The following is a 26,571-nucleotide window of genomic DNA, read 5'->3' on the forward strand; positions in this document are numbered from 1 at the left end:
TTTGGGTTATATCCCATGGAATACTGCGCAGGATTCAGGATATAACTAGCGTTACAATTTTTGTTTGCAAGGAGATGGAATTTGTTGTTGGATGGTGGCTGTCCTAATGCCACCTGAGTGGTCCTTCTGCCTCCAAAATTCCCTTTGCAGGTTTCCCACCTAATACTGAGGATATTTTGCATTCACATGAGGCCGTATAACCTTGTAACACAGAATGTACTGTTGCAAACAGAGAAAGGACAGCAGTCAAAGCACAGAGCGTGTGCTAACATAAAGCCTTGCAGAGGGGTTGAAAATGGAGCATACGTGCATGATACACTTGGTTCTAAAACTGTCAGTGTGCAATGAACAAGCTGGCAGGTAAGAAGAGAGCACAGATTCATTACTTTATTGCCTGAGAAATCCTATCCCAGTGGTGGACAGGCTTTGTAACAGTCCTCCAAGAGATCTGAATTCCATGCATTTTACAGATAAGGTTCATCCTGCAGAAGATGGCTGAGGGGAGCTCTTATTAATGTTTATAAATAACTAAAGCACGGGAGTCAAATGGGTGGAGCAGACTCTTTTCGGTGGTGAGCAACAATAGAACAAGGGGTAATGGGCAGAAGCTGGAACACATGGAGTCCCATATCAATACAGGGAAGAACTTCTCCACAGTAAGGGTGACGGAGAACTGGAACAGGTGCCCAGAGAGGCTGTGGATTCTCCTTCTCTGGAGATATTCAGAAACCTCCTGGACACTTTCCTGTGTGACCTGCTGCCGGGAACCTGCTTTAGCAGAGGGGTTGGACTCGATGGTGTCCCGAACTCCGTTCCAACAACTGTAGTTGTGTGATTCTGTGACAAGGGCAGCTTTACAGGGGTGCCTCTTCATCCCCCTCTCATTATCCGAACTCTCCCCCTTCCCAGTCACGCCCCGTGGCTCCTCTGCGCCGCTTCCCAACGCCCGCAGTTCTCCCCTCGGGAAGGCACCGCGAACCCAGAAAGCGGCCGAACCACAGCCACCACACCCGTCCTCCAGGCGGGGCCACCCCGGGGCCTGCAGCCCCACATCGGCCCCGCGCCCCGCCCCCGGCCGCACACGGACGGCCCTGCGGGCACAGCGGCGCCCCCGCCCGGCGGCCCAACCCAGCCCAACTCGGGGCGGTGCGGAGCTCGGGGCGGGCCCGGCGCGGGCGGCAGTTCCGGCGGAAGGAAGGCGGCGAGGCCGTTCCGCGGCGTGGGTTCGGGATGGTGCAGGACCCGCGGGGACAGCTGGTGGCCGAGCTGCTGCTGCGGGCGGGGCCGGCGGGCGGCATCGTGTGCCTCTGCTCCCGCGCCTTCGTGGAGTGAGTGGCGGCGGGCGGCGGGGAGAGCCCGGGCGGGGGAGGCCGAGCATCTGTCCAGCAGGATTTGTAGGGCTGCCGTTCTTTGTTTCGTGACCGTCTGCATCGGTGTTTGTTTTTACAGGGATCGGAAGTTATATAAGCTGGGATTAAAAGGATTTTATATCAAAGATGCCGATGACAGTACAGGTAAGATAATAGCATTTATTGTACAGTATGGTGATGCGTGGAGTGAGTTGTGTGTGGGTACTGAGGTGAGGTAGGACTACAACTCTTTCACCTGTGCATGATTCTTACTTTCCTGTGGTGTTTGTCGTAATGTACACATGTGGTGTTGCTTAAAAATCTGCTAGCTGTGCAGGCAGGGATTCCATAACTGGTGAGATGTGCCGAGATGATTAGGTCCTACAATGACAGCGTTACATTTTTGTAAGATCATATCAACTTTGCTGTTATTGAAAGATTTGTGACAAAACTGGCAGCTTCGGGTCTTTGAAGTTTGCTTTGACACATGCCAAAACAACTGCTGCAATACAAATAATAATTCTTCTGATGATGCCGTTTTTGTGCTGCTTGCTGGACACTGTTGGGCCCCCTCCTCCCCCCTGATCTGATGGCTGGGGAACACCGAGTATGGAAAGGAGGGAGCCCTGGTGCTCTGCTGCTCAGCTATAGCCAAAACACAGCTGTGTTATCAGCACAGCCTGATCTGTGAGAAGGGAGTTAACTGCATCCCTCTCAAACTCAGTCTGATGTTTGGCCTATTGAAAGCTTGTTTTGATTTCTGTTGTTGTTTTGCACTCTTGTTCTCCACTTGTTTTTACTCTCTTTTTTGCTAAAAATGTATGTGTGCAAAGCAGCCCAAGGGCAGAGGCGTGCAGCAAATAAGGCCTGATGTGAAAATACATCCCTACTGCTTTTGTAGGGTGGCAAATGCAGCATGGTCCTGAAAAAGAGAAATTAATACAGCTAAAATAATGACACAGTTGAAAAGTTTAGAATGCATGGAAGTGTTAATATTGGGTTATTTTAAAAAGTATATATATATAATGTATAAAACTTTGCATTGATGTTAATATTGTTGTGTCAATGAACCAGAGCAAAAGATGAAAAATACTCAATCTGTTAATAGCTTTCAGGTACTTGTAAGGTGATCTTTAAATGGGAAAGGAAGCTGAAGAGGTAGTGTTTGTAACAGGATTTTGTGATACACTGAGTTATAGGGTAGGAAGGAGTTATAGAAGGAGTTATAGGCAAGAAAGAAAGGGACAGACTATTTAGCAGGGTCTGTGGTGATAGGACAAGGGGAAATGGTTTCAAACTGAAAGAGAGGAGAATTAGGTTGGCTATAAGGAAAAAGTCTTTCACAGTGGGTGTGCTGATGCACTGGAACAGATTGCCTGGAGATGTGGTGGGTGCCCCGTCCCTGGAGACGCTCAAGGTCAGGCTGGAGGGGGCTCTGAACAACCTGATGTAGCTGTAGGTGTCCCTGTTCACTGCAGGGGAGTTGGACTAGATGACTTTTAAAGGTCTTTTCCATCTATAAGGTTCTGTGAGCAGGTTGTATTCACTCGGTGTCATTTGTTCACAGGAGAGGAGCAAGCATCTGAGGAGGAAAATGGTTGTCCCAGTGTGACATTGGGAGTGGACGCTGATTGTGCGCTGGACCTGGAAGAAGCTGAACTAGACTCGGAGGCTGAGCTTATGAAGAGCATGGGGTTACCTCTTCGCTTTGGTGGGCACTCAGCTCACAGGGACTTTGCGGTAAAAATCACTGTACTTTATTTGTTCTGTTTACTTTGTGTTCCAGAACGTAGGGGCATGCCTCCTCCTTAGTTATTTTTGAGTCTGCAGTTTGTGGAAATGTATCTGAGTTTCCTCACTCAGGTTTTCCAGCAGTGTACAATGTTGTGGTATGTGCAATGTGTAAAAATCATTTGCCATTTGGACTCGGCAGGGTCAGGCTTTGTTTTGTGCTTCCGTGTCTGTATTGCTTATGCTGCTAGGAGCTGGTTTAAAACAGCCACGGTAATGCTCGTGCTGTGCTGCAGCTATACTGCAAACTGAGTGTGTGTCTGCTTTAACCATTTAACTGTAGGTGGTAATAGAAAAAGTTAGTTCTGTGCATTCCCCTTGTTGCTGAACAAGCCAGGCTGTTCCAAAGGATAGGACTTGGGCCTGGGTCCTCTGCTTCATGCAGAGAGCAGCTGGGCTTTTTGGGGAGGCTAGAGTTGTGTATCAGTGAGAGAAAGGTAGTGGGGTGTTCAGTGTCTGCTTCATAGAGTGCAGACCTCCCTAGAGGTGAGAGTGCCTTTGTGCAGAGCACTCTGTGATTCTGGCCTGATTAATTTCTCAGTAAGCAGGAGGAGCTTGTACATTGTTTTACACGGTGACATGTAAATAGACCTTACGGACATCTGAGTTCAAGCCCAAAGTATGCATATATGATATGTGTGGCTATATAGTAGTGCAAAGAAGTCAAGTGAGAAGATAATAATGTGTTTTTCTAGATTACTGCTAAGCACCGTATACATTAACATGGCATTGCGAGAGAAGTGAATGAAAGTTTAATGCCAGCTCTCTGAAGCCAACTCCTTTACAGGCTGCTGTATGCATTTGTCAGTGCAACAAAACCAAGGATTGCAGCTAATGAGACGTTTGGGGTAATATCTGTACACTTGCAGTCTGCTGGCCACGTGAGTTGTATTCCCTCACCACCACCGCACTTATACCAGCCAAATTTAATTGGACAGTTTATTCAGAAATTGGCAGATTTACCTTGTATAACATTTTGTTGTTCAGGGTGTTTTGCTTATGTACATAAGCACAGGAATCCCCACTGAAACAAGTGGAGTTGTATTTGACGAAACCATTATGTTATCGCAGTGTTTCAGTAAGAGATTTTTGTCTTCTGTTTCACTGGACAGCTGTAGTAGTTGGAGTTCATTGTAACAGGTGAAATGAATTAATTGCAGAAAGAGCCACCTGTTTGGATAGGAGTCTTTTTCCCTGTCTCTGAGCTCTCTTGAATATCAGTGTGGGATGGGAGGAATATTGCATCCCTCATGTGGGTCAGTCATCTTTAGCCAGGCATAACTTAGTTCTGCAAGCAAGATTTACAGAACTTGCAAATAGAAAGTGATGCTTTTGTTTTATGTGCTAACTACCCTAATAAATCACTTGAGCAGTGTTTGCTGGCCAGGCAGTTGTCAGGGAATGGTAAAAGTTGGCCTCTGTGCCCTCTCCCCTCCCATGAAGTCCTTGGTGTTTTTGAGTGTTACTCTTGAGCTCAACTCAGTGACTCTTCAATTCCTGATTAATCTCCCCATAGCATTTCATGATGTTTCGCACTGATGTCTTTCCTCTTCAATCACTGAGCTGTGAACAACTTCCCTCCCAAATTCTGTCTGGAATTCTACGTTTTCCTGGTCCTTTTTACAGATATGCTCAAAGCTGTTTGTCGCAGCTTTCTTAGAAATCTGTGGCAAAGTGATGAGGTCCTATCAGACCTGTATAACCCTTTGCCCCTTTTGTGGGGAGAAAGCTAACAGTGGAATTGCAGTGTGAGTGAGGGTCACAGCGAGCAGAAGTGTGCTTACAGGGAGGAGAAGAAAAGACTGCCTACATGTTGTGGACTTCTGAATATGTTTATCCTTTATATTTTAGGCAAAAGAAAAATATAGAAAGAGAGGTAACATGAAGTTTATGAAGAAGAAAAAGAAGAAGAAAAAAGAATTACAGCAAAAACACCAGGATAAAATGGAGCAGGAATGCCAGGATCACAGTTGTGGTGATCATAAGCAGCCCACCCCAGATGAGCCGGCCTCGGCTACAGAACAAAGTGTGAAAAGCAGCGAAACTCAGATTATAAGTGAAGGGAACTGTGGAAGTTCAGAGAGTCTTGCTAATGAGGCCTTACCCATTGAACAGAAATGGGAGAAGTACTGGAGTGAGTATGGAGAGGGTCTTCTTTGGCAAAGCTGGCTGGAAAAGCATAAAGAGGTCTCATCACCTGAAGCTGTGACAACATCTGAGCCTTGGAACAGTCCGGACACGAAGGAGGAGTGGGAGCAGCATTATAGTGAACTGTACTGGTATTACTGGGAACAGTTCCAGTACTGGACAAATCAGGGGTGGACTACAGAGAGCTCACACACTGACAGGGTTCAGCTGAATGGGGTTATGCAGGAGACTGATCTTTCGCAAGAAATGGACCTGGTCAGCCCAGAGGCTGAAGGCAGCAAAGTGCTGATCTTGGAGCTGTCTCCCTCTCACACCAGAAGTGAGGAAACGCTCACTTCAAGTGCTGAGCCCCATCATGAGATAATCTCTGGGATTTGTAATTTAAGCCTAAATTTGGATGCGCTGGAACAGAGCAATGCGCCTCTAAAAGTAACCAGTGAAGATCTTCAAGAGCACAGTTCGTGTAACAGTGAAAGCCAGTGTCCCTGTGTTTCAAACCAGAAGGAACCATGTGATGGAGGAACCAGGAAAAGGAGAGCATCTTGTGAAAATAAAAGTATTAACCAGTCAGGTAATACACAGTCAGCTAACATTAATTCTACTGGTATAACTCTTAAGTGGTTATATATAAAAGCCAAGGCTCTGTCTTTATCGCACTGTTTTAAAATGTAGACTGAGTACTTTGTGGAAAGACTGCATAATTAATTCCTTTTTCTTGCCTCCGATTCTCTGGAACATCTCTTCTCTCTAGCCTGTATATTGAATGTATTCTTCAGCCACAAGTGATTTGAACACAACATACACTTTATAAATCTCCCAAATGTACTACAAAAAGTGATAAGGGAGCATAGTTGGTGCTTTACTGGTTTATTAATTAACTTTAATATTGCAGCTGTGTCATTCAGCCCATGTTTCTTTTTTCACTGATAGTCTAAGATTAATGAAAACTCAGTTTGATGTTTTCATGAATCTGACAAATGTAAGCACTGGTTTTTTTTGAGAAATATTCCCAAAAAATGCATTTTCACAGTTTGGTTTTGTTTGTTTTTGGTGGTTCATTTTTTGTTCTTATGTCTAATCATGCCATACTTGAAATTAAACTCTTGTCCTTCTGAACTATGTTCCTGTGGACCAGCTGACTTCCAGAGGTCCTTTCCAGCATTACGTTGTCAACTAGGCAATGAGCTGCAGTCATCTTTACAACCCCAAATTTGTGTGCCCGCAGCTAGCACCATCAAGTGAGAATGCCACTTCACAAAGGAGTATGGTGAGAGGCAGCAGCTGCACCTTACAGTGCTGGAAGGGTTTCCATGAGGGAGGTACAGGACTGGGCTGGACAGTTTTTGCCACCAGTTCAGTGTGCAGAGAAAGGAAGAGGTTATCCTGTTTGACCACAGATTTTTCCTGCCAGATTTACCAATAATTAGCAGTGTGACAGCTTTCCTGGCAGAGCTATGGTTTCTCCTGCTGAAGATGAGAGATGGACTGTATGAGTGAGGAGTCAGCAGCCTGGGAATTCAGTTTGATGAGGAAACCTCTGAGTCCATTGCTTGCGTCCTTCTAAGGAAGGAAGAAGCAGGTGTGCCCCCATCTTGATCCTACAGTAGAGTTGAAATGAGAGAGATGAGAGGACAATCTTTTTTGCACTGAAAACAAAGTTTAAGAACAAAGAAGAAACTGTTTGGAATTTGTACCCTGCAAGCGTTTTATTTTTCCTGGGGAGCTGAGTTATTTTGAAGTTAGTCCTTCTTAACTCTGCAGTGTAACTAATACTGGAAGCTTGTGTTGGCACGTTGTCTCCAAAGACGGGTAAAGTAACATTTGGTTTGGCACTTGTGTCTTATTTGTCAGATGAGAATATGTGAAACAACTGTTGCTGCAGATGCACTTTAGGGATGAGAAGTTCTGAAATTTAACATGCAGAAAGAAAATAAGATGTATCTTTTTAGGTTCACAGGAGTCAGGTAACTCATGTAGCTCAAATGACAAAGAACAGTTGCCACTTTGTGATCAAAATGAAGATGAAGGAGAAGAAGAGCCTCCTGAAAACAGAAGTGCCAAAGTCAAGAGAAGGTAAGTAATGAAATCTTTTTTTCTCAAATTGTTGTTTACAACATCTGTTTATTTGATTGAGATTATGAGTTAAAATTTCAGTACAAACCCGCATAGTCTTCCATCGCAGCCTATCACTTCACCTGGCAGCAGGCAAAGGGTATTTCTTTGCTTTATGAAGAATATATGGCCTTGGTGCCAAGTTGTGCAAGGTGAAAATACCTTGCGTTCCTTCAGTATATGAGGCTCTTAAACTGGATATAATGTCTTGTTTATTCAGATTTAGTTAGTGTACGAGGTATGAGATAATACTAAATAATTTGTATTGCTTAGCTAATGTGTTGCTAACAAAGTGCTCAGTGCTGTGACATTCGTAGAATAGTTAATGTCTGCCTTGTCACAGTCTTTTTCTTTCCTCTGTAATAAATCTGTAACCACGAAGAGGATGGGAGGCTTTTCCTTCTCTAATAAATTTAAAAACACGTAGATGAAGGCATGAATTATCTGCTAATGATGCAGCTTTTGTTATAACATTTTGATATTGCTATAGCATTAATGATGGATAACGTTATAGATATCATAGTTGATGAAGGCAATTTGGAAATAGGATGAACAAACATTTTGTCTTCATCAATTCTGCACAGGGTTTGGTATTAAACATTTTGAGAAATCATTACAAATAGTTGGAATATCATAACGCCCATGGAAGGGCATACTGAGTTCAGTAAGAAAAAGTATCAGCTCTTGCATATAAATATGCTGTTGTTATCTGCCTTGTTTGATATCAGCAGTGTGTGGGGAAATAATTGAAATGCGCTTTTAAATGGTTTCAGTGCAGGAGTTTTAATGGCATTTCTTTAAGAGTGGATAGGTTTTGTGTTTTTTTTTTTTAATTATTATTTATTATTTGATTGTTTGGGGAGAAAAAAATAACCCCCAAATTAACTTGTTGCCATCTGTGTTTTCTCCTAGCCATGAACTGGATGTGGATGAGAATCCAGTGGAAGATGATCCTGAGGAAACCTGTTCTATTTTGGGCTTCAAGTGTGGTGCAGGACAAAAGTAATTGCTTATGAGGAGCTCAGGGTTGCTTCACAGCGAGTCAGCTCTGTTGATATTATTTTAGTATGCCATTCATTTCCATTCCAATTTTGTTGAACTATTGGAAGATAATTTGTGAAGTTAATCTTTGTGCTGTAAGCTTTAGCAGTAGAAATGCAGAGTTAGACAACAAGAGAAGTGCTTTGAAAGAGAAGCATAACTCTTAGAGTACTTGCAGTTATGTAACTGCAAACAGCTGAGTAGAGAACTGAAATGCCTGGTCACCTAGTTACATTAGGGATGCTTAAGGGCTCAAACCGTTAATGGTCCTTTCAGTTTGGAGTCCTGTGAGCTTAGGTCATAATTTATGGATGTTTCATGTTGGAATGAGGTTGCTTTATGTTAACGACGTTAATAAAGTGTTGCCAGGTAATTGTTGAGTGAAATTTCATTTTTGGTGGCATAACCTAAAGATATGGTTATCAGTGCCTTAGAATCAACACCGCAGAGCGCAGGTGGACTGTAGCTTAGGTATAGGGCTTCGGTGACACGTTGAATACATACACGTGTGATTTAAAGAGGAGCTTGTATTGTAGTTGACACCGTCACTACACGTACATTAATGTTAAAGCTTCCAAATTGTAAATTTCCCAACTAAATTTTTTACTTTCTTTTACTTCAGGTATGGTGGAATTCCGGATTTCACCCACCGACGTGTTCAGTACCTGGAGAAAAAGGCAAAACTCAAGTCCAAATTTTTGGACATGCGTAAACCGAGGAAGAGCAAAAACACACACATTTTCTTTACAGAAGAACCTGAAACATCTTGCAAAAAAACCAAAACTCTGAAGAAGGTGAGTTTATTTGTTAGTGTTGGCAAACTTCTTAGATGTCTCTGCTTTCTTTGCTGTTGTTGTATTATGGAAAAAAAAAATTGTACCAGCCAGTGAGGAGAGAGATTACGTGAAGAGTGAGAGAGATTATGTGAAGGGGAAAAGAAGTTAGCAACTGCCCTAGGCCTGGTGCCACCCAGAGTAACTGTAATGTTAAAACTAGGAATCTGCATATGCCTTTGAAGAGTTTAAACTGACATCTGTCTATTGGTTAGGATGCAGTGTGGAGTTACCTACTGTGCAGCAGATCTGATGCAGGTACCATTCGGTACATGCTGGAGGTGAGGCAACTCAATCTCTCTTTTGCATCTAGCTGGCAACTGGTTGCCAAGACAGCTTGCTTTGGAAAAATATGCAAAGGGAGCAGAGCTAAGGACTCAAATGTTTTCACTGGATGGTTTTTTGTGTGCTTGTTTGTGGATATTTTACTTTTTTCAAAATACATGTGGTGGAAAGTGTATCCACAGTAGGTGCTTTTGAACTGCATTGTTTTTAAACTGTCCTATTTGCACCTGGTTACCAGTGCATCTGACAGTCTGTGATATATTTCCATTGCAGGTGGAAGCATTCCTGAAGCAGGTTAATGAACCTGTGGAGGAAGCCATGTCCCAGAAAGCCTCTCCTCTGGGTAAAGTTGAGGAGTCATCGACAAGCAGTGACTCGGAGGATCAGGAAAGCGTCGCCACTGCACAGAGTGTGAGATTCAGCATGGAAACCCCTAAGCTGCTGCCTGCCAGTGTGGTTGGTGGTGAACCTGGGACGAGTAAGCTGGAAGAGGAGGTGATGGATGCAACAACAAAAAGCACTGGGTGCCAGGGCAGGGGAAAGCCCAAGTGTGGCTCTGGAAGAGTGCTGGTCCCTCTGGACATCCCAGATTATCTCCAGGCAGAATTGGAGGATGTGAGCCCAGGTACTCCTATTTCCTACGAAGTGGACGTGAGTTGGTAGTGGGTCTGCTGCTCCTCTACCAAATTACAGTGTTGTGTGGCCATTTATCTACGTTTATTCAAAGAGACCTCCTTGGTCTGAGTATTAATTTATGGCTGTGCTAGTGAAAGTAGTTTGTTCCTGGAGCACCAAAATCCATGGCCTTGCCTTTAATTTAGACAGCGTTTCTCCATAGATGAACAGCAACTGTTGGTCTAATGCATGACCTAGCAGGTTGTGTCTCTGGTTCACACTCCTTTTTCCCCTGTGAGAGCTATTAATGTCAGGTAGAGGCAAGGAATGTCTACTTTTGAATTCACATATGCACGTGGATTTAGGGAATGTGTGTTGTTAAAAAAAAAAAAGTTTCTAGGAAAATGATCAGTTATGGTGTTTATTCCTTTACTTGTTTCTTTAACACCCTGAAAAACAGAAAGTAGAATTATTCAGCTTTCTACGTAGTTTAATCCTTCCCGCAGTAATTCAGTTATGCTATAGCTATGTGAAATTCTCATCTAGACTGATTCTTATTCCTTTTTTGTATATGGGCATTAAGTTGGTGTCTGATCCACATGTTTGCTCACCATTTAGAGCTTATTGCCATCAGCTGAAAATTGTGTCTAGCCTGCTAAGACTCCTTAATAATGGGTGAAATCTTATCATTTTGTGACTGTGGCAGATGTCTGATAATTTACTTTGTTCCTTTGTTATATAGGATGCTCTTTTTTAAGTTAAACCACTAATCTCCATAATCTGGCAGACAGTATTAAAGGTCCTTTAGCAGTGTTGAAGAACTTGAGCATTTCATGTCTTGACTCTTACCTACCTGCCAGTTATACTCCTAGCCTATGAAGACAGTTAACTTTCGCAGTGTCTTCCAGTTGTAGATGAAAAAAATACTGCAAAGAAGAAGGAGAGAAAAAGGAGGAGAAAGCATAAAATTGCACTGGGAGAGATACCTCCTGAGATTGCTGCGGACCCTGAGCTGATCAAGTACTGGGCGCAACGCTACAGGCTGTTCTCTCGCTTTGATGAAGGAATTAAACTAGATAGAGGTAGGTGTGTATAGCACACAGGGTGCTGACTTGGGTGGTATAAGGGGTACCCAAGCCTGTGACGTTTCTTACAGCTTATTACTAATTATCTTGATAAGACGAGCAGTACTGGGTGTACAGCCACCACACTGACAAACAAAAAAACATTGGGACTTCTGTTCCCCAGCTTCTAGCATGGCATGCCCCTCTTTCTGCTAGTCCTGATGCTTGCTGAAGATTGTAGTGTACCCAAACAATGCTTGGTCAGGACTTTCTCAGAAACTCAAAGACTTTTTTTTCTCCATAAAATATGTTTTTTTAAACTTTGAAGTGCAATAATGAGTGTAATTTTGTTCTCTTAACATACACGGTCTTTCAGCAGTCATTTTCAAGGTTACATTTTTCCGTGTTACATGGAAACTTCTTCCAAATCGTCAGTTCATAGGTAAATAAGGAGTTAGTGTTACCACCCTTTTTTGGTAAGGTTTTTGTAAGGCTTTCATTTCTAATACTTTTCCATATAAACACGTAGATTGTTTGGCAGGCCAAGCATGGCTGTAAAGAAAATAACGTGTGGGATGTGAGAGGATTTATTTCTGTTTTTATTTGTGGCAGAGCATAGTTGTGACATGTATAAGGTTTTTTGCAGCTGTATTTGTGTACTTGTCCTTGATAAGCACCATGTTCAACAAAGCCTCTGCTGAGAATCAGGCATATCTATTCACTTCAGTGAGACTTTGTTTGCTTAGCAAATCACTGGACTCACCAGAGTTTATAATCTTGAAAGCCTATATTTCCTGGTCGAATGCGTTAAGCCAAAATTGCTGGGATTAATGCTAAACCTTCCGTTGTTTGTTTTTAATTTAGATGACATTGAAATGAGTGGCAAAAATACTTTTCTTCCCTTTGCAGAGGGCTGGTTTTCTGTTACTCCTGAGAAGATAGCTGAGCACATTGCAGTCCGTGTCGCTCAGTCATTCAACTGTAATACAATAGTGGATGCCTTCTGTGGGGTTGGAGGAAATGCTATTCAGTTTGCTTTGACCTCAAAAAGAGGTAAGTAGGCATTGTATGCAGCGCATTGTTTTATTTCTTCAACCTTTTTCCCTTAATTTGAGGTTGGGCTTTTTTCACTGACACATTTTTCTGCAGTGCTTCTGAAGCACTTCTGATGAAGTGCTTCCTTCATCAGAATCGCAATATGAGGCTTCTGTTTTTGAAGATGACCTGTAAAACTGCTTTCCAATTTTAAGTCAAAGGTGGATTTACATTCTACATAGTCAAAGTTAGTTTTACTTGGTGTAGTAACTAGTCCATAGGATGCTCAGAAGACTGCTGTTAAAGGTAAAATTCTATTTGCAGTGCCACCCTGCAGTGAAACCAGAAAGCTGCTGCTTTTCTCAATAGTACATTAAGTCTATGTACTCAAAACCATGTTGCATGTGAACTGTGCTTAAAACATTGGAATGGGATCACCTGTGGCTGCAGCAGGACCTGTTGCAGAAAAGCAATGATACCTTGATATTAGTGTAAGTTCTTGTTGCCAGGTAATGAAATTGCAGTGAATCAGAAGAGTGCTTTCTGTAAAAACATTGACTACTTAATCCTCCTCTAGTCATGAAACACTGGTAAAATACCAGCTCATCTAACACTTCCAAGTAATTTCTGAGCAAGAAAAACAGTAGTTTCTGCTGCATTAAATTTGGTAGGCTATGACGCATTCTATAAATATTTTCTAAATTTCACATAGTTATTATGATTACATACTGCCATTGTATCATAATTCTTGTACTATGCTGGGTGTTTTATCAACTCAGTTTTCAGTATAACATGATCAACCACAAGATGAACATTAATCTTTGACAAAGGAGAAGAACAGGTTTCCAAGTGACTCTGTGTAAGCTGTTGGGCTTCTGCCAGGAGAGAAGTGAGGAAGACTTCCTCCCTTAGGCAGACAGCCTTGCCTGTCCTACCCTTGAGCTGAGGAGTGTCATAGTAGATGTGTGACTCCCAAAACTTTAACAGCATGCTAAGTCTTCCCACAGTCTTGGCTATGGTGTTGCTGTCTCTTTGTTGTGAATGCAGCAATTCTGTTGGTGGAGCTTCTGCTGTAAAGTAAAGGACCTTCCTTTCTCTCTGAGGAGCTAGAACTTCATGTCTACTGCTACCTACAAAATGAAGTCATTGCTTAGCACATAAAATGAAATTATGGATGTGATATGTATCTGGTTGCTACATGAGAACATTGTGAAACTTCTGCTTGGTAACTGGGTGGCATCTGCGCGGCGGTCAGATGCTTCGTGCACTTTGCAGCCCAAATTCCTTGTGCATTTCCTCTCTTCTTCACTTGCAGTGATCGCTGTTGATATAGATCCTGAGAAACTCAGCCTTGCACGCAGCAATGCCGAGGTGTATGGCGTGGCCGACCAGATTGAATTTGTGTGTGGAGACTTCATGGTGCTGGCTGCTGACCTGAAAGCAGATGTTGTGTTCCTCAGCCCTCCCTGGGGCGGGCCTGACTATGCCACTGCTGAAATCTTTGACATCCAAACCATGATTTGCCCAGATGGATATCCTTTCAAAGTTGCGTGTCATCATGGTTGTGATTTTCAGTCTTTTGTGTTTTCTCTTCCCTGCTTCTCTTGAGGTGGGCTTTGCCATGTCCAGCTGGCTGACTGAAAGTGATGTGAACTTCAGCTGAAGTCACGGGTGTCCCATGTTTCTTTAATCCTCCCCCCAACCTTAGCTATATGAAATTGACTACCTAAAATTAAATGCTTTTATTATTTTTTATTTAAAAGAATAGTTGTCATAAAGAGTTATTCTTGAAGAAAAAACTTCAGAACATGTTCATATCTTCTAACTTATTCATTCATTATTTTATTATACAATTTTATTTAAAGAAACAACCCTGAAGTAATCAAATACACATGCGGTGTATATAAGTAATCATTAGTTATGTGAGCTATAACTTGATTTTTTTAAATCAAAGCTAGCCTTGCTTAAAGTATTTGTCATTATTATAAATTATAACACCTGCTCATGAGGTGGGAAATTAAGAAGAATACAAGCAAAACATTAACTCTTGTAATTGATGTATTACATTTCATATTAATTTATTTACGTTGGTAGTGAGCAGCCATTCATTTGGGAAGACACTAGTGTAACAACCTCATCAACTACGAAATTGTGTTCTTCTTTGTCAAATAATCTCATTTTTGCTGTTTTTAGCTAAATTGTAGCTACACTTTTAGGGGTGAAGGAATCTATGCCTGTATGAGAGGTGATATTATGCAAAATGGTTCAGGAAACAGGTATCAAACCAGTGTACTGACTGTAAACTGCATTTCAGCTTCTCAAATACTTTGCAATTCAGTTAAATTTTCTAGGAAAATGAGTGAGTTGGTTGGGGTTTTTTTGTTTGAGTTTACTTTTAATTGTTTTGATTAGGAAAAGAATAAATGGTGGGAAAAATGGAGTTTCTGCATTTAGTACTAATTTCTGCATTTCAGAACAATATCTAATTACACAGCCTTTCCATTATTGCATAATAAGCTTTCAAAATGAATGAATATAGAACAGTTTCTCCCTCCTTGTACTTCTTCTTCTTTTTTTTTTTTTTTCCTTTACTGGCTTCTACATTTGAAATTTTCAGGCTCTCCAAGAAGATCACAAACAACATTGTGTATTTTCTACCTCGGAACGCTGACATTAACCAGGTATAGTACTGGATAATGGCTTGGTAACTTCAGAAAGCTCAGCTGGCTTAAAACATGGGTATTATAAGCATAGAGTTAAGATTTTTAAGTCTATTTAGCTGAGTATGTTTGGTTTTTCTTGTTCGTTTTGTTTAAAATTTGAACCTTATATTACGGGATTTTTGTGTTTCTAGCACCTTTGGCATATTTAGAAATGGGAGTAGTAGATGATTTCCATTATTTTGATACTGTTCATTCATAGAGCAGCAGATTGGAGGTACTTACAGGCAATCCAAATATAGTATATTTGAGTGCCAGACACATACATTCATATAAAAGAAAGAAGGTATTTTAACCTGCTCATACCATCTTATAAATTGCTGAGTCCTAAGCCTTTCTGGCTTTCCATTCACGAAGGAGTTGCAGGAGATCACCATACAGCCTGGTGTCATTAGTGCCATTGCTGTCATTCTGATTAGCATGTTAGTATGTTCTCAAGCAAGTGGCATTTGTCATGCTGCCTGTACAGGTGTGTAGTTACTCATGGGCTGCTTGCACAGCAGTGATTGGATTACTTCGATGTAGCACTGACTTGTTGAACTCACAATTTATTTTACCAGTTCGGGTGGCTGGTTTTATTTTTGTGCTAGAGACTTTGATTAGAAAAGTACTGTACATTTTGAGATTATTGAGGTGGAATGTCAAATACAGTTCGTTTCTTCTTCAGTGATTGAAATTAAATATGTCAGTCAAATACCTTTTTATTTTGGAAGTAATTAGATGACTGTAGCACTTCCCCTGGGTGTCTGGTTTAGTTTCCTCTGTATATTTTCTATGCTAATTACGTCTTGTAGATTTTAAGCTACGACAGAGCAGTGAGATGTTCTCCTCACCTGCCTTATGCCACAGAACTTCCCAGATCTATTTCCAGCTTTTCCAAAAGCTTTGTCTAATGTAGAGCAGATGAAGTCTCCAGCCAACACCTGCAGACATAGTTTATGGCAAATGGACAGTGTGAGGAGTGGGCTGAAATTCACATGGCCCAGCTATTAGCATGCTCTACCTGTGTAGCACCTGTATGTGGTTGTGTTAGACGTCTTGCTGCCCCTGCCTCTTGTTCCAGTTGGTTCTGAACGTTGTTGGCATGTTCTGAATATTCCATGGTGTACATCCACAGGTTCTCCTTTACACAGATTGCTGAAGAGTAAGTGCTGTCATTCAGAATTGTAGCTATGCGGTCACAGCTTAGTTGTAAAAGCAGATGGCTGGGGGCTTGGGTTCAGCTCAGTTTTCCAGGCTATACGCTTTTCTCATGATAAGAAGGCAACCCCTTATGCTTTCTCTAGACATTGTGCCAGTATAAAGGAAAAAAGATCTAAAGATTGATTCTCTGAGAGCGAGGAAAGAGAATGTGAATCTAGCCCAGCGTTGAGAGAAATTTAGTGCTAGTTCTTGCTTGGACAGTGGTGAGTTGTACTTGACCTTCCTAGCTATGATCCTGCTGGATTTGCTGGTCCACAGAAGACTATGCAAAGGTTACAGGCTTGGCTGCCGTAATCTCTGGTTGTATTTGAGTAACATTTCTGAATTTACCACTACTAGAATTCCAGGACTCTGAATCTCAAGAGGAAACAAAGATTTATCTTGAAGGTTCCTTGATGAACATTAAGGAGCATGGACAGTTTTTCTTCTCAGTTTCTATTTGGTTTTGTGCTCAGTTCTGATCCATTGTACTTTTCTCATGGGTCAAACAGAGTAGCTCCTGTCCTGACAACCTTAGCAAGGGTCCAGAACACCACTGCTAGTGCACCGTGGTGTAGCTGTGCTTCTAAATGTAGTTGGTAAGCACCAGGGGCCTATAAAAGGTTGATGAAGCAAATATTTAACATTTTTTGCAGGAGATTAAAACCTGAAATCTGAATAACTTGGATAAGGCGATATTTGCCAGGAGATTACCTGATGCCTTAGATTTGAAACTTGTAGGGTTCTTAAGTTTCATTTGTGATAGCATTGCACAGGCGTATCAAATTTGCCTCTTCTGTGTCCTTAGAAGTTCTCTTTTTGTATACATGCACTTACTTTAGGCTTTCATGTATCCCTTAGCTCCTAGAAGAGGCAATCTGGCATGTTTAGCATGGAAGGTGGCAGTTGTTAAACCTTCAGTACTCCGTCTCTTGTCCTTTCCTGCTGGCCTGAATCTACAACCAGGGTATGCTTTGCCAGTTAAAATTGTTTTAGAAACTGATTTAATTGCTGTTGCAAACCTCCATGCAGATGTTTATACTGACTGTAAGCCAGTATAGCAGTGCAAGTTGGCTTGTCTGACAGTAGATCTCAGGTTCATAGAAACAGATGCCCAGCAATTGGAATCAACCTTAGAGCTAAAATCCTGCTTATCCTTTAACGATGGAGGTGCAAATTGACTGGAAAACATTTGCTTCTTTTTAGCGTTAGATACATAGGATAGCATGATTTCTTGCTGTGAAAGCAGGTGGTTGCTGACCTCAGTGAGCTGTTTCTGAGGGCTCTGCATTCATTGCCTTCTTGGTAGATCAGACCTGTAACCTTGTTCTGTATGGCTTTATTCCAAAAGCAGTGTGTGCTATGACTGCATAATACTACAATTTTTCTGAGTCAAGCTGGTCTTGCAGGGAGGAAGAAGGTTTTTCCTTCAGCTGAGTCCTCTTAGAGAAGTCACTGCGTTTAGGTGGAATAGCAAACTTCTGTACTTCTGCCTCAAGAGGGAGCATCGAACCAATGGAACACACTTGGTGTATTGACAATAATAGGAAACATTTCTCTTGGTTGCATCAAATCTCCTGGTTTATAAGCATGTGCTTGATTCAAAATGTATAATGCGTAGGCTCATTTTTACATTGAATCAATCTTTCAAAAATGTTCTTTCTGGTTAGGGAATATTCGGGAACCGTTATATGTGTGTATGTACATAAAAACATAGTTTTATTAGTAGAGCCTTTTGTGCAGTTCATATTTGTAGCTCCTCCACGTTGATACCTGTCTCTTTGAAGCATCTTTACCTCCAAGTCTTTTCTTTAACTTTCTTCACATCTCTTTTAAAAAAAAAAAAAGTTTGGTGGGGCAATTGGGTTGAGGGGCAGAATTGTGAGATTTGTGGGTACTACTGGTCAGGAATGTTTTAATACTACTTCAGTTCTGGGTGGGACTAAGCTTTTATTTGGCTTCCAGAAGTGTTTTTGAGAAACAGAATAAAAAGTTTGACCAACTAAAAATGTGTACATGTTCAGCCTTTCCCAACGTCTTTGTCCTCAGCTGGTTCATTTCTGTCAGATCAAGGGAAAGAAAGGAGATACCTGCAGAAGATACTGTGTTTGGATCTTAAAACCTCAGCTCAGTTTAATAAAGGCCTGCATGAGTGATTGGAGAAGCAAGCAGGTTGAGACTGGTTAAATAATGTCTGTGTTCAGCAAGCTGTGCTAAGCCTCATTGTGTACCCACCTCAGGGACTGGCATTTATCCTGAGTATCCTAATTTCTTGCACTGCCTGTTTCCTTCTGTATCTTAATATTTGCAGCAAAGAAGGAAGAACTCGGGGCTTACTGTTGTAGGAGCTTCTTTATAGTGGTTTCACCTCATTAGAGAAGGCATATTTTTGTTATGTAGGACACCAAAACATACAGAATCCTCCTGGGTGTTCACACACTAGTGCAGTGATGCTGCAGACTGTTCAGTGTGACATGGGTGCTGCTGCTGGGGTGTTTGTCCTGCCACTGGCTGTCAGAACAGGGTCAAGCTTTATGATGCCTTCTCCTGAAAAACTGGCGAGACTTATATGCTGATGATGTAAGGCATTACCACATCAGTATCTCTGCCAGCCTAGCCAAGCACAAGAGCTGGAGCAGTGGTGAACTGGTGGTCTGTTGCTCACCCTGCCCATGGGTAGTCAGCTGCTCAGTTGTCAATCTTTATGACCCTTATATCAGAACAAGCAAATCAATTAGAATAATATCAGCCTATTCTTAAAAAATAGTTTTACTAAATGAAGGTGATTCTGAGAGTAAAATATCTAATTATTGCTTAGCTCAAGCTATCTTTTTGGGTTAGAAAAAATGTTTTGGTCTATCCAAGGTCCAGCCTGTGACAAAAGAAAAACATCATAGTTCAGTAAAGAGATTTGGCAGTGTCTGGAAGCCTTTCTCCATGGGTAGATTGGTTGGAATGTTCTCTCCAGGAGGGAAGTGGTAGCGTTGGCTCTGCGCTGTGGGTTACAGCCACAATGTTGTGAAGTCACATCATGAACCTTACTAGCGTACTACACAGGTTTTGTACTAGCGGGCTTCATGTTTGTATGGGATGGAGTAGAAGATCTAATAAATTAAAAAAAAAGCATCAGGAATTTTTCTAAAGTGGGATAACTTAAAAAAAAACACAGCTCTTCTTCACAATTGAAGTCTATTTCACAGATTTGAATATAGTTGCAGTTTCATAAGCAGGAACTGTTACATTTATTAAAAATGCATTTTTCTCTTAGAGTTGCTATTAAACTTCTGCAAAATTTCCCCATTTTCAGCAAGCAGTTTTTGGACGTAAAAGTAGCGTGGCATAACAGAGGAAGAATACTGCTTTTTTGGAATATATTTCATAGAATCACAGAATCATTTGAGTTGAAGAGGATCTTTAAAGGTCATCTGGTCCAATTCCCCTGCAGTGAACAGGGACAGCTACATCAGGTTGCTCAGAGCCCTCACCAGCCTGACATTGAGTGTCTCCAGGGAGAGGGCATCCACCACATCTCTGGGCGACCTATTCCAGTGCCTCACAACCGTTATTATAAAAAGAACTTTTTCCTTCTGTGCAGTCTAAGTCTCTCCTGTTCTAGTTAGAAACCACTTCCCCTTGTCCTTTCACAGCAGACCCTGCTAAAGAGTCTGTCCCCTTCCTTCTTATAGCTCCCCTTTAAATACTGAAAGGCCACCCTCTTGTCTCCCTGGAGCCTTCTCTTCTCCAAGCTGAACAGCCCCAGCTCTCTTAGCCTGTCCTCATAGGGGAAATGCTCCATCCCTGGGATCACTGGTGTGGCCCTTCTCTGGATGCACTCCAGCAGGTCTGTGTCTCTCCTGTACTGAGGACTCCTTATCTGGATGCAGTTCTCCAGGTGAGGTCTCATCAGTGCAGAACAGAGGAGCAGGATCACCTCCCTTGCCCTGCTGGTTATGCTGCTTCTGATGCAGCCGAGGATGCGGTTGGCTTTCTGGGATGTGAGGGCACATTGCTGGCTCATGTCCAGCTTCCCATCTATCAGTACTCACAAGTCCTTTTTGGCAGGGCTGTGCTCAATCCTTTCATCTCCCAGCTTGTATTGATAGTGATGGTTACCATGACCCAGGTGCAAGACCTTGCACTTGGTTTTATTGAACCTCATGAGATTCAGGTGGGCCAACTGCTTAATCCTGTCTAGGTCTCTCTGAATAGCATCCTGTCCCTGATGGACATTATCCATTGAAATGGATCTTCTGTCTTCTAAACACTTTGAAATATTGTTTCTTCATCATATGCTAAGTTGTACACCTCATGAAATATTGAAGTAAGTTCCTGACATAAACTTTACCATGAGAAGAACTGTTAATTGTTGATTGCTGCCCATGTTGATCATAACTCTGTAAATATGACAGATCAGATGAAATACTTGTGTTTAAAATTACAAACAGATCAGTGTGAGAGGCATAATGTTGTCAGGTGGTGGTTTTTTTCTGAAGATGACTATATATAACTTACTGCTCAGTATCTGCAGGAGGAGTTTTTCCTTCTTCGTAGAACTAGAGAATACCTCAAGGGTTTCAGCCTGTGCAAGATTAAAATCAGGTTCTGTCTCTTAACTTTCAGTTAAGACTGTTTTTTTTCAAATATAGTCAAGGCTGCAGTGCTGTTGTGTCTGGATGCAGTATTGGCGATTCTGGGAAGATGCACTGTGTGAGAGCAGCCGGGGTGGGCATGGTGCTGCATTTCATAGGCAAGCAGGAGAGAGATCTGGTGGGAAGTGATAAATGCAGTGCCCTAGCAAGGGGTTCATAGGCACGTACTCTTTCATCTATGCTATTTATCATGTTCTCCCACATGATTACTACTAGTTAATGGGAACTATATCTGCTGGTATCACAATGCTAATTGGCAACCTCTTTCCACTTAAGCTATTAGTGAATTAATTGTTACCAGCCAGATGTAACTTCATCAATCATGAACTGACCTGCCAGCAGTCTGCTTGATTTTGTATTGGTATATAACACAGTCCCTGCTGGGAAAGTCTTACAGACTGCATTTATTCACTCTATGCACTGTGTTTTCAAAAAGGCTAGGTGGGGTAGGAGTCTACCAAAAGTTAACATTCACCATTATTTAGAGTTGTGTTGTGTATTTGTTTGGTTTTCAATGTGATCACTTTTCAGACTTCTTTCTGTTTCTGCACTGGAAACTGATTCCTGGGTTTGGGACTTAGCTATGCCTAATCAAATGAAATCACTTCTCAGTTGCTGGACATTTTGCTATCCTAAATGGTGGTTTCACAGATCTGGCTATGTTCCAGACATTATTGCTGTTTGGTCTGTATCTCATCCTAGAATGATTTGCTGATCCTAGAATCAAGCAAAATGCTCTTGACTCAGATAGTGATGAAGAGAATGCAAATCCTGCAGATCTTTTTTCTTTTCTCGCCTTTGTTTCCATAATATGATTATACTCCATTTCTGGAAAGTCAAGATTTAAAGATGAAACCTTGATTCTGTCTGCAAATCGCGTGCCTGGATGGTAGGGCGTTTGTTGTGCTTCACATTTCGAAAGGCCACTTGGAACTGTGTGGTCTTTAAGGTCTTTACAACCCAAGCCATTCTGTGATTCCATAATAATACATTTTGGAAGGTTTTTGTGCGGCATTTTGTCCTTGTTGATCCATCAGGCTTGATGGAGGTATTCTGTTTGGTCTTCTAAGAGAAATATTTAGTAAAGACTTCTGTTTGATATGAATGAGCAAGTCATACTTATATGTGCTTAGTTATGTAAATTGTGTTCCATACTTGAGACTGGGTAATCCCAAGTAATTTCATTGTTCTTATATAAAGTTGACTAATCCAGTCAATATTTCCAAAGAGTTAAGCAGCTGTAGCTACAAAAAGCATTCTCTAACACTTTTTGCAAGAGTCATTTACAACTAAATAGGACAAAATTAACATCTTCCTATGAAAAAAATAGATGGGTTGCCTTGCAATGTTAACTGCTGTTAGAATTTCAAGAAGGAAAAGATAAGTCATAAAATTAACATTCTTGATCACTTGCCAGTTCAGACTCTCGTGCTATTTATAAATGGGCCTGCTTCTGCTTTTTTACTGAAGTAGCATGTTCCTCTTTGACAAGAACATGGAATTTTTTTTTCCTATCACCAGTACATTGAAGGGTGAATAAACTGCTCATACTTTTGTTTTTATCCACACATAAAGAAAGGAAAAAAAAAAAAGGGGGGGCGAGGGGGGAAGGAAAGTAAATGCCTGTTTTAGATAAGTGTGTGGTTTTTTTTAATGGGCAAGTCAATAAAGGTTCAAGGTATAATTTAGATTAATTTGTTATTTCCTCTTGATGGTAGGCTGCTTTTTTACTTGCAGTAAAATAGAGGAAGCTCAGCATGTTTATATTTAAACCCATGCTACAGAGTGAAGTCTCGGAGGAGTTCAGAAGTGGCAATAATGCAAGCTGAACTTCACGTTTTAGCTGGCCGTGTCACGGACGTGTTGGTTTAAAGCTCAGTCCAAGCCTGCTGCGGGCCTGCAGACGTTTTATTTTTTATTTGGTTGACACTGGAAGTTTCCAGAGTAGGGGACCGCAGAGATGGCTTTACTGTATGTAGCAGGCAGGAGGAGGGCTGAGGGGAGCGGGCCCGCTCGAAAGCAGCGTACCGTGGCGGCCGCCTTCCGTCTGTGCGGCCTGCAGCAGGGAGCGGTTGGTCATCTGCCATCTGTGGTAAATGCGAGTGGAAAGGGACAGAGGGTTGTGTGCTCCAGTCCAAAAGACAAAGTCCACGGCGGTGTTTCCCGTGCAGTTGTCTGCTGTAATCATTAAGCACTGAAGGTGCTCACCCGGACTCGGTCAGCGGAGCGTGAGCGGTGACGTTCTCACTCGGGTGGCTGCAGGCAGGGCCGGCGCTGCCCCACGGGCTCTCTGCCTGCCACATTGTTCAGCGGTGGCTCAGCTGCCGGCTGCATTACCATCAACAGCGTCCGAGATTCACCTGCACGCTGCAGCAGCTTTCCTTTTGTGGTTGCAACGGGAGAAAAAAAATTCTAATATTTTTGAAAGCTGTTTGGTTTGGGGGCTGCATATCATTTTGTTGTGATGTTTTTGTTTTGGTTTGTTTCTTTCTTTTTCCCTTCCCCAGCTCTTCAACGCAACCTTTGTGCTTCCCAGTTTCAGGATTTGTTTTTACTCTGCCCACAAAACTTTGCATTTTGACATGTAAATTTTTTTGACGTTTTGACACTTTTTGACTTGCTTTTTGCTGTCACCATTACCAGGCAAGCAGCAGGGACACTCTCATGCCCAGTGCTCTGCAAACCAGGCTGCAGTACATCTCATCTCAGCTGTGTGATGAAGTAGTGATTATTTATCTTCAGTTCTCAAGTTCTCCTTTTTTCTGGGTGACAGGATAGGGAGAAATTCCTCACAGACTCACTTCTGTGAGGAAAAGGAGGCATGCAGAGGACCAGTAATACCAAAGCAAAGATGTTTTATGTGACATGAACTAAAGTTTGGGTTTTCTTCCCTCTTTACCTGTGCATTGGTTGACCTGCTGCTGCTTCTTTTGTTTTTCAGATTGCTTCCTTGGCGGGGCCAGGAGGGAAAGTTGAAATAGAACAAAATTTTCTCAATAACAAACTGAAGACAATAACAGCTTATTTTGGGGATCTAATAAGGCCTGACCTCTCCTGAATTCCATGTGTGTTCTTCCAGGCGCAGCCTCCCTGACTACTTAATTGCATAAACCTTTGTACAGCTGGCTTGTCCAAACTGATGTAAAGCTGTTTTCTGCTTTAATTTCTCTTCTGAAAAATGTTTTGTTTATTGCTACTGTCAATAAATGTTTTATAAGAATTTTGGAAAAATTCTAAAACTAGAGTAGTTGTGAATGTAGAAAAAACTCTTTCAAAACACAGTCTTGCAAGATTCAAGTCCAGACAGCTGAACGGGACCTGGGAACTTCTTTGCAGCTCTGATGCGCACTACCGGGGTACTCACTCCATTCTGGATGTTCAGGTGTTGAATTGTTTGAAAGACTCAGAGTGTCAAGAGCTGCTGTCTGTGCTTACAAAACACAAGCACCTGAACATAACATGGACCTAGGTGGTCAGATACACACTGCCATATACAGCTGTCATCTGGCTTCTCAGGCTTCCTGTATGCCTGGAAACCTTTTCAGGTTTCTTCATGGCATGAAGGCCCAAATGTTTGCTATAGTGACTTCTGCAGCTTGCTGCAGCCTACGGAGAGAACAAGGTGTGATTGTGGATGGCAGCAGGGCTGTGCCCTCTGCTTTGCTATTTATTCTGTTTTTCTTTTCCTTTTTGTTACAGATATTTAGGAGAAACATGACGGGAGGTTTGTCCCAGTAGCTTATTGGAGGAGCTACACACAGGTGTGTGTCCTCTTTTGGACACCTGCTCCTCATGCAGGCAGCGTGGAGCGTCAGGGAGAGCACTAATCCCCAGTGGGAATAGTCCATTCCAAGTCTGAGTTTTGGGGGAGAACAGTTGCTTTTGGACATTTCTCCAACCAGAAAAGGAATCAGGCAAGAAGAAAAGTGTCTGTAGGGCATAGACATGGCATTCTCACTGAAACACGCTTACAGCAGGTATGCAAGATTAATTTTGGTAGTGTTTTGGAGGTAAGAGTGTAAGAATACGATTTTGAAGATGAGAAGTGCTGACTCTCCTCTACTTGGAGTACAGCAGATCATGATGTTGAAGGCAGCAAAGGCTAAGCACTAAACCATGGATCTGTGCTGATGAACAAAGCTCTGTAGAATAACAGTGTGGAACAACCAAATGAGAGCAATTATTTTTAAAGACAATAAAGACGTATTTAAAGATTTCATCAAATCTTTAAATTGGTTAGGAGACTAATGGGTTTGTGTATGTGAGTTGTTAAAAATACACATGCAACTTGACTCATTGCAAGTGTCAAGTACAGTAAAGTAGCACCTAGGAATGCATTTTCCCACCTTTACTGTCCATCTAATACCAGGCAACTGCTAAACTGTTAAATGAGCATTTCCTGCCTTCACGAGGTATAATCTTTTGACTGTTTAATTTGCATCACTGCAGTTTTTCACTGTGCTGAAGAGAGTAACTGCTGTGATGGTGATGGTCCCTATGCCAGTATTTATAGAGTTGAAAAGGAGAGAAATTACCTGCTCTGCAATATTTCCTACAGAATGGCAAGGGAGATCCTCCACTCTACACCTGCCTGCTCCTGAGAAATGTGTTGGCTTTGCAGACAATGCTTTTGTTTTGAGGAGGAAGAGGAGAGTGGCAAGAGTGCTGATATTACAAGTCTAAGTCTGCTGCAGAGGTAGCATGTAAATGTAGTGATATTATTAAGTTCCACTGTGAGCTTAAAAAAAAAAAAAAAGCCATAAAATCACAAGGCCAAATGAAAAATAAATGTATACTCAGTACATAGTTCTCTGTACACTGAAGTTTGACTATAGTGAACTTACAGCTGCTTACAGAAAAATTATCATCTTATTCTTTGGTCCTTTTTCCTTCCCAAAGTTAAGAATAGCTTTAGAAGCATTTTGAGATCTCACTAACACCACTCGTTTTACCATTTGTTATATAAGAAATGTGGTCTGATTTTGTTTAGTGTCCACTTTTCAGTAAGGGGAATCTGAAACATGACATACAAGGTACAACATTTACTGTTCCAGTGTTTGCTTCCATTTGAGTGAACTTAGTGGTAAAAATGAAAGACTTGTCAATGGCTTTTACTGAGCCTTGCAAGCATGTTACGAGTCAAAAATGGAAGAATAACCTTGTTCATGCCTGTTCTTCTGTGTAACCCAAGTGCAAAAGAGGTTGGTTGATTGGCTGATTTGTTTTGGATACCACTTGAAGTCAGAACGTACTCAGCTGGGTTGTGATAAGTGATTGCTGCCAGTTCCATGCTCGCACAGAGCAGGTGGAGTTTCCCAGGGTGGAGAATCACTCAATTAAACCTAATGAACTGACCCTAATAAAACCTTAAACCTTACATACCTCTAAGTGCGTTCGCTTTGTGGGTGTTGGTAGATTCAACCAACAAACTCTTCATAGAGGACAGCGTCAGTCGTTACATGAGTTTCTGTAAGGTGATGTTCTGCTTTGTGTTTTGGAAAAAAATGTAACGTGCTGAAACAGAATTAAATTTCCAGAGTTTTAATACCATGTTGAGTCCAGTAGTATTTTGCATGTCACATGCAACAAATTAGCGTTAGGCTACCAAGAAGTTATGTTGCAAGTGTGAAGTAAATGCTCATAGAGGTTTAGTCTTGTACTGATTTTAATCTGCCAAAGAAGCTATGAGAAAAATGCAGAATATTTTTTGAAGGCAGACTACCATTTGTACTAACTACCATGAATGT

General features: G+C 41.8%; 1 protein-coding gene across 2 annotated transcripts; it reads left to right on the forward strand.

Annotated features, from left to right (window-relative positions):
• On the forward strand, nt 1,161-26,369 carry TGS1 (trimethylguanosine synthase 1). Of its 2 annotated transcripts, XM_021387556.1 has the most exons (13): nt 1,161-1,328; nt 1,450-1,514; nt 2,917-3,089; nt 4,992-5,859; nt 7,238-7,361; nt 8,313-8,402; nt 9,064-9,235; nt 9,833-10,184; nt 11,083-11,256; nt 12,148-12,291; nt 13,589-13,805; nt 14,876-14,954; nt 23,766-26,369. In XM_021387556.1, the coding sequence occupies exons 1-13, from the start codon at nt 1,231-1,233 to the stop codon at nt 23,880-23,882; spliced, it is 2,673 nt and encodes an 890-aa protein (XP_021243231.1). In that variant the 5' UTR covers nt 1,161-1,230; the 3' UTR covers nt 23,883-26,369. The 2 variants fall into 2 exon arrangements, with proteins under 2 accessions (XP_021243231.1, XP_021243232.1); XM_021387557.1 differs by lacking the exons at nt 1,161-1,328; nt 1,450-1,514 and adding an exon at nt 3,928-4,021 and having other exon boundaries at nt 2,976-3,089.

Source organism: Numida meleagris, chromosome 2 (assembly GCF_002078875.1).
Source record: "Numida meleagris isolate 19003 breed g44 Domestic line chromosome 2, NumMel1.0, whole genome shotgun sequence".
NCBI classification, from domain to species: domain Eukaryota; kingdom Metazoa; phylum Chordata; class Aves; order Galliformes; family Numididae; genus Numida; species Numida meleagris.